The sequence below is a fragment of the Ambystoma mexicanum genome, chromosome 4q (genome assembly GCF_040938575.1).
Source record: "Ambystoma mexicanum isolate Mex_15411 chromosome 4q, UKY_AmexF1_1, whole genome shotgun sequence".
NCBI classification, from domain to species: Eukaryota; Metazoa; Chordata; class Amphibia; order Caudata; family Ambystomatidae; genus Ambystoma; species Ambystoma mexicanum.
This window is the reverse complement of record NC_090928.1, coordinates 414446407-414454464: the sequence shown is the minus strand read 5'-3', so window position 1 is coordinate 414454464 and position 8058 is coordinate 414446407. Positions and strand designations below refer to the sequence as shown.

Genomic DNA, 8058 nt, shown 5'->3' with positions numbered 1-8058 from the left:
TTTTTCTACTTTATGAATTAGATTTGATTCGAGTGGGTTTAGTGTATTAGTGCCAAGAGTTCCTGACACATTTTGGCAAGCTATCTAGCAAATTCCTTGCTGGGGATGGAGCTGGCACTCAATAACCAATATATCGTTCATCTGAGTAATTGTGTATGAGAGACTGTAAGCGACACAAAGGAGAGATCCGGAGAGGCTTTTGGCATATCCTTTGGAACTAAGAGGACTTTTAGCCATTCTGACATCTTATGTCTGGCCCAGCATTGTACACAGTCCTGCATAAACCTTCTAAAACAAATACTCGTGTTCTGTCCTCTTTGGAGTCTACTTAGCTTTGTATCACTGCAATCTCTTAAGCCATTGGGTTGCGGATCAAACATGTGCCCTTTGAGTGTTGACTGGGAATTCTAAAAGTGCAGAAGTCTGTTAATGCTAAATTCTATTAGATGACCACAATTTCACTGCTAACGACTGACAAGCATTGCATGTTTATGCTTACCTCCTCCATTTCATGTGTTGCTTAAAGATCTTACAAACACACATGGAAACTATGAGTTCTATTGTGAAACGTTTATGTAGAACCAAGGGTATTGCTAGCTCATGCCAATTGAACTTGGCTTCATAATGGGCATTCACCAATTAATGAGTCCCAAAAGTTTTCAAGACCAAATCATATACAGGATCAAATGCAACATGTTTAAAATGTCCTTAAAGGGACGATGTGATGCAGAGGTTAAACAGACATACAATTAAATGCACAAGCTGTTTTCATATCAGAGTTCTTAACAGTCTCATAATACATGTGCTTCATGAACTGACAATTTAGCAAACCTTTAATAAAAGTATTTAAATAGTTAGTAGAACAACACAGTTGGCACATTGAGTTATAACTTCCATTTAAATGAGTACCATTAAGAAGTGTTTCAATACTAGTTTCAGTGTTTCATATCATCCTTTGCTTCCTGCATACATTCAGTATGTTTTCTATGGTGTTGATTGAGATTACATCTTCTAGTGAAGCTTTTCTGACAAAAACCACACGTAAATTTTTCACCTGTATGTGTTCTGTGGTGCATAGTTAGAGATGCCTTTGCAGTAAAGCTTTTCTCGCATTGAGTACATGCATATCTTACTCCTGTATGTCTTTTCTGATGCCTTTTAAAACTATGCTTAAGGCTGAAGACTTTTCCACATTCATTGCAAACATACGGTCCATATGTTGGAATCTTGCCTTGTTCTCCTGAATGGGTTCCCTGCTTCATGTTAAGTAATTTGTTTGACCTAGCAATGTGATGCATTTGCTGGTGTATTTTTAGATCTTCTTTAACACTGAAATGTTCTTCAAATTCATTGCATGCATTTTTCTCCCAATTTTGGAATATGTTTTGTTCACATAGGAGATTGCTTTTGTTTCTAAAAGTACTTGAAAAGTGTATTTGGTCCCTGGACGGCTCTGTTGGCAACTGAGCCTGATCTTCATTTGAACGTGTCCGATTATTCAAACCACTTTTACACTTAACAGTTGTCTCGCCTCCCAGGTCTTGATCATTTTCCTTCCACAGCTGGCTTCTACAGTTTGCTTCTTTGTCATAGAATTGGAGCACATCAGACTCAAATTTCGCTACACCATTTGTTTTTGCTTCTGTGTTGCCTCTGTGATTACCTGTTTGGCTGATGATCTGTTCACCTGTTTAATTAGTAGGAGAGGCAAACCATTAGTTACTTTAGAAAGATACTAGCAAGGCAAACTATTAGCTTGAATAGTGATAACATAAAATGAAACATGTTACTTACAAATATGTTTTATCAAGTTATTGCAAACAATCTGCTTATAATATAATACAAGTTTTTAAAAAAAATGTCTCAATTCTTACGATATTCATGATTTGAAATGTAGAAAGAAGTAGAACACATGCATCTTGATTTTTAAACCATTGTGAATTGATGATTTTCTGAACGCCGCTTTTCCAGTTGATGCATGAAAGAATAGAGTTATAGTTTGTCAGGTTGCTATTATTTGATGTTAATCTAACCATGCTTTGCATACAATAGTTTTGAAATAAGCAGCAGGGCATAGTTGAAGCGCTGTAAGATTTTATGGGATGGGAAAGTTAAATGAAGTGCCTAAGACTATCAAGCCCTTCATCTCTGGACTTAGACTAGTTGCAAACATATATCATTGTTAGCATTAAGGGCAGCGCATGGGGGGAGTGGTCAAACAGATGGAATAAAAGTCTGCATGCACTCACTGTAGCCCTTCGATCTTCGCTAGTTTACAATACTCTTCTCTCTTCCGATCTGTGCAATGAGAGGTTCTTGGGTTTTGGTGAACTCCTCCAGGTTTTTTTTGCCTTTTTCTATGGAAGGTCTGGGTGCGCCTCTGTTACCTTTCTATTGTTCTAGTGTAATATATTAGGGTCCAGGTCATTCACTTGGGTGTGTTATTCATGCTTCCTTTCATGCTTTGTTTCTTTCTCTCTTAATTGGAAGTAGCATGTTTTTCTGTCTGCAAAGCCTTCTTTAAATAACTGAAAATTAAAAGTGTGATGGAGCTGTGATTAAGGAAACAAACACTACCAAAGCTAATAGGTCTAGCTTTGTAAATGCCGGTAAGATTGCTCAGCGGGTTGAGTGATCGTTGCTGCGATCTATGTGATCGGCAGGTCGCTGGTTCCAATCCCGGCAAGGCCAACTCAGCCTTTAATCTTTCTGAGGTCGATAAATGAATATCAACTTCGGTTGGGGTGATGATGATGTATGTAAAATATGTTCTATGTACAGCGTAAGCAATATATAAATAACAAATCATTATCATTATTAAATGTAGAGGACAGTATCCGTGTTACTGTAACATTCATTTACAGACACTGACAAATAGCGCATCTAACACAAACGGAAAAAAGGATGACTCATCTTGCAGTCAAAGGTGCCCAGTTTTCTTTGTGATGTGTATTGTATTACTCCAAAGAATAATGCAGAGTCGGAGGGAACGCCCTGTTGGTGAGGTGGTGGTTTCCTCCAGTTTGCATCTAGAAAACCACCTATACCAACTTACAAGGCCCGCTCCAGAATTCTTTTCAGGTGAAGTTGTACATAGCCCAGAGTAAAAGGTCCCTTCGGCTATTAAAAACTTGAAAAGCATTAATGTTCCTGTTCATGTGAGATGTGCTTTTAGTCAATGTGCGTCATTACAAGGTTGCCGGTCCGGTAAAATCGATGGCATCGTTAACCGGACCAAAGTATTACGAGCTGCGATGCCGGTGTCAACGGCAGGGACCTGCCGTCACCGGCCTCACCCATCGGCACACACCAGCCGTGCCAGTGACACCATCGTGCTGCAGTTAAGTGCACATTAAGAGGTGCATGGACATGTAATTACCGGCATGGACATGCTGGTAATAATGGATACAATCATGCCGTCAACACTGGCATCGCAGTGCAGGCGTTAATAGGAATCTGGTGTGTAGAAACATGCCACAGGTACACACAATCAGCAAAGGTGGAGGCAAAGGAGTTTGGCTTCAGCACAAAAGGAGCACACCCACACACCACACCCCTCCCAAACCCACAATGCTACCATTAGACTTGCGGTACTGAAGCTGGAGGACATGCATGCACTGCTACTCTTTGAGGAGGCAGTGAGCCAGAGAATGCAGCAGAGGCGCAGAAGGAGAAGGAGGGCGAGATTGGTTCAGCACATATCCATTGTGCAGGCAGTTGTTCCCCGCAGGCAGCCACCAATCCCTCGCCTAAGGGCCAGCCCATTCAACCTAACCCCTGTTCAGATCCACATCCTGTACCGGCTGAAAAGGGACACCATCACCACAATAGTGGACCTCATTCATAATGACCTGATGAGTCTGATCAATATCCGGACAGCCACCCCGCCCCTTGCTGGAGGTAGTGTCTGTGCTACACTTCATTGCCACAGGCACTTATCAGCACACAGTGGGGCAGCTGCATGGAATCTCACAACCCTGTTTCTCCCTTGTGCTCAACCATGTGCTAGTTGCACTCCTGAAACACGCAAGTGGCCACATTAGCTTACCACGGACTGCAGAGGAGGTGAATTCAAACAAAATAGCATTCTATGCACTGGCTGGCATGCCAAATGTAATTGGTGCCTTCGACTGTACACATGTGGAGCTGGTTGCCCGGCATGCTGTGGTGGTAGTGTACCGCAACAGGAAGCTGTACCATTCCCTGAATGTACAGATGGTGTGCGATGCACGCAAAATCATCACACATTGCTGTGCAAGATACCCTGGCTCCACACATGACGCTATGGTGCTGCGCAACTCCACGCTTCCCTGCTGCATGGCACAACGTGCTGCACAACGTACCTGGCTGCTGGGTGAGCGAAACCACAGGGCCATGAGTGGTGTTGATTGAGGGGGGAATCACAAGCATAGGCAATGTGTCTGCTGGCTGGGCCATGAGGGGTGTTGATTTGGGGGGGAATCACAAGCATAGGCAACATGTCTGCTGGCTAGGCCATGAGGGGTGTTGATTGGGCAGGGGGAAATCACAAGCATAGGCAACATGTCTGCTGGCTGGGCCATGAGGGGTGTGGGAACATAGCATAGGATTGCATGCATGAGGTGCACAAGCGCACACTGCATGCATGAATCCATTATCACTCCTGCAAATAGCCGAAAAAATTACCAGGTATGCAATGAAGTGCAGAGAGACTGCGTTGGGCGATAGAAGGCAAATTCGGATGAGGAATCAGACCTAGCAACCTCTACATTCCCAACCTGCACAATATTAAACCACACACATAGAATGGAACAAGACCACACACAGTGTCCTGGGTGCCTTCAACTGTGATCTTAGCAAATTAAAAAGATTGTGCAACACAGCCTATGCTTGCAGATGTGCAAGGCCTACACAGCTGTGTCTACCTGCAATCAACAGACACAGTACAGACACGGTGCACACACCGGCACATGTATCAGGAACATCAGAAAACATGAACCACATGTACGACAATGCACCACCCTGCAGTGACAACGCATGAAATACTTGATCTCAGCAAAGGAAATCACGAGTCATGCAGCCTTGCCCAAGAGAAAGCCATCTGCCACACTGAATAATATCAGTCACTGCACTCAGTCCACAGGTACACCGCAGATCAGCATGCCTGTCATGTCACCTTAAGGGACACCTCCAAGTACAATGGGCCAAGTATGAAACCGATCAAAATCAGCAATCATTGACTTCCACCAAGATATCATTTAGAGGAGCAGGACTCATCCAAAGTACCTTAGATCCACCAGGCCAACCCCCACCCAGCCGGCTCACATAAACTTAACCCTTCACCAGTGGCCCATACCACCAATGTCAATCTGACCCAGTCATATGGGGGAAGGTGTCGATGGACATGTACACGGAGACATGAATAAGTAGAATGCATACTGGGGGTGCCACTGTGTAACATAAAGCCAATCGGGCAAATGTGTGATTATCCACTGTCTATGAACAGTCCATTTCCATTGTTGACACATCAATGAAATCTGAGGTCATCATGGACATTTGGACTTGATTTGTGAGAGTGTGGGCTCACTGTTATGCTCACCTGGCTCCCACAGAGGCGTCGATCTGGACTGGACTGCTGCGGTCTCCACCAATGTGACGCGTAGGGTCGAGATGACGGACTGGACTGGCCCACCTTGCTTCGTTTCCTTAGCCCGCAGGAATATTCTTCTGCAAGTGGAGAAAGGGAATTAACCACCCGTGGAGTTGAGCGTAAATCCCCCCACCCCGCTGTTCTCCCCACTGATCACCTTGGATGTTCCCTCTTATAGTCTCACCTGATGATTTGAAAAGATGAGCTCTCCATCCTGCATTGAGCGCAGGGGCGCGTAGATAACCAGTTGCTTCACTGGCTCGAAGGAATTAGGGAGTTCCAGGACAATATTGACTCCGATATTCCCGGCAAGACGCCGTAAGTATGTAGTTCGTAAGAGTTCAAATGCCTGACTTTCACTCTTGTCCGATTCCTTGCAGGTTGCAGCTTGACCCTACTGAAGAGTTCCTCGTGGCAACCGGTAATGTTCTGGTAAGGATTTGTATTATCCAACACAGTTCGATAAAATAATGTCCATATGTAACCTGCTGGTTTCTCCCTTATTCAGGCGCTGAGAGAAAGTATGAAGTCTCGGGGAATAATGCCTCCGGCGGAAAAATTAGATAAGTCTTTTGTGGTGAGGAGGGTTCCCCTTGTTAGTCCCTTGTTTCACCTTGCTGTCCTTTTGTTTCCCCTTAGGGGCCGGGGTTCGGCTAGGATGCAGTGGAAGCTGCGCCGACCCGTGAAGAAGAATAGTACCCCCGGTGGTAAAATTAGGTAAGTCTATGGGGGGTATTCCTCTGTGTATTCCCTTGGCTCACCTTGCTGTTCTTGTCTTCTCCTTAGGTGCCGGAGTGCGGCGGTAACATGCAGGAGGATGCGGTGAAATGTGAAGATGCTGCAAAAGCCGTTGAGTTCAGCGCGGCGCTGCAGCAGGCGAGGCGACGTGACGCGCATAAAATAACTTCTTTCTTCCAGCTCGAAGGCGCGATGAATCGGGGAATTCAGGTAAGGATCAAAGGTATTGCTCTTGTTCTAACCTTTTCTCCTTCTTTCTCCCTTTTTCTAGGAGCTCCAAACTCGAGGCGGGCGTGGCAGAAGACTGGATGCAGACTTGCAGGCACGGTGAGCGTTACGCTGCTGGATGCAGAATAACGCGAAGCGTGTGCTGCTCTTCGGGCGTGGTTTAAATAGCCTCCAAAGTAGTCCCAGGTAAGTATTCCTCCCCAGCCCCACCCGAGTAAAAAATAGTCCCTAGGTAAAATAGTCCCTTCGAAGCCTCGTTTGGCTTGGAGCTCTTGCAGCATGGTCTGCATCAGGTAAATTTGCAGCATGGTCTGCATCCGGTAAGTTTTAATCTATGAGCCTGGCGCCTATGGCACCAGGACTGACTCTCAATATGAGCCTGGCGCCATAGGCGCCAGGACTGCACTCAAATAGCCCCTAGCGGGGGTTGTTGGGCTTGCTTGGGGTAACTTGATGCCTGCCTCCGGGGTTGCTGGACTCGGTCTGGGTCCCCGGGGGTAGGCATCATGGCAGTACTCCCCCCCCGCCCAAGGCCCCTCCTAAAGTAATTCTTCCCTGTGGTTTTGGTTTGTCTAGGAAATTTCGGTGGAATTCTTTCACCAATCGGGGTGCATGAACCTGCCCACTAGGTTCCCATGACCTTTCCTGTGGCCCGTAACCTTTCCAGTCGATTAAATAAAAAAGTTTTGACTTTATCAGCTTGGAGTCCAGGATGTTCTTAACTTCAAATTCAGGTTCTCCGTCTACAAGGATGGGGTCTGGTGGCTTGGTTAGTCTTGTCCCTGCTTGTACTGGCTTCAAAAGTGACACATGAAAGACGGGATGAATTCGCATATTAGCAGGTAAGTCCAGCTTGACAGCCACCGGGTTGATAATGGCCTTAATAGAGTAAGGTCCCAAATATCTGGGGTTAAAGGTCCGTGTTCCCTTTAGAGGTATATGTTTTGTGGCTAACCATACTTGGTCCCCTATTTGGTACTGTGGAGAATCACTTCTATACCGATCAGCATCTTTCTTGTATTTTTCTTTCGCCTGTTTTAAATGTGTAGTTGCTTCCTTAAAGGCTTGTGTAATCCTAGCGTGCAGATGGTCCACTGCGGGCATTTCTAAGTCTTGGGGTGAGTCAAGGTCTGAGGTTTGAGGATGGTGCCCATATAAGGTATAAAAGGGGCTTTGTCCAGTTCCAGAGTGTACAGAATTATTGTATGCATATTCAGAGATCCAAAGAATGTCTTTCCAATTACTCTCTGTCTGATGTAACATACAACGCGGGTATTGTTCGAGAGTCTGGTTGGTCCTCTCCGTTTGACCATCAGTCTGGGGGTGGTGACTGGTCGATAACCTCACATTGATTTGCGCCAATTGACAGCATTTTGTCCAAAAATGTGAAATGAATTGACTGCCCCGGTCAGAGACCAACACGGACGGAAATCCATGTATGCGAACAATGTTTTCGAGGAATT

The 8058-nt window shown here is 45.2% G+C and overlaps 1 protein-coding gene across 3 annotated transcripts in view; it reads right to left on the bottom strand.

The window, feature by feature from the left end:
• Positions 1-561: 561 nt before the first annotated feature.
• Positions 562-8058, bottom strand: part of LOC138467757 (zinc finger protein 2-like) — a 1341736-nt gene continuing 1334239 nt past the window's right edge. For all 3 annotated transcript variants that reach the window (XM_069607988.1, XM_069607987.1, XM_069607989.1), the window contains one exon: positions 562-1687. In XM_069607988.1, coding sequence (XP_069464089.1) covers positions 936-1687 — 752 coding nt within the window. In that variant the 3' untranslated portion in view covers positions 562-935. The remainder of the gene's footprint in view (positions 1688-8058) is intronic.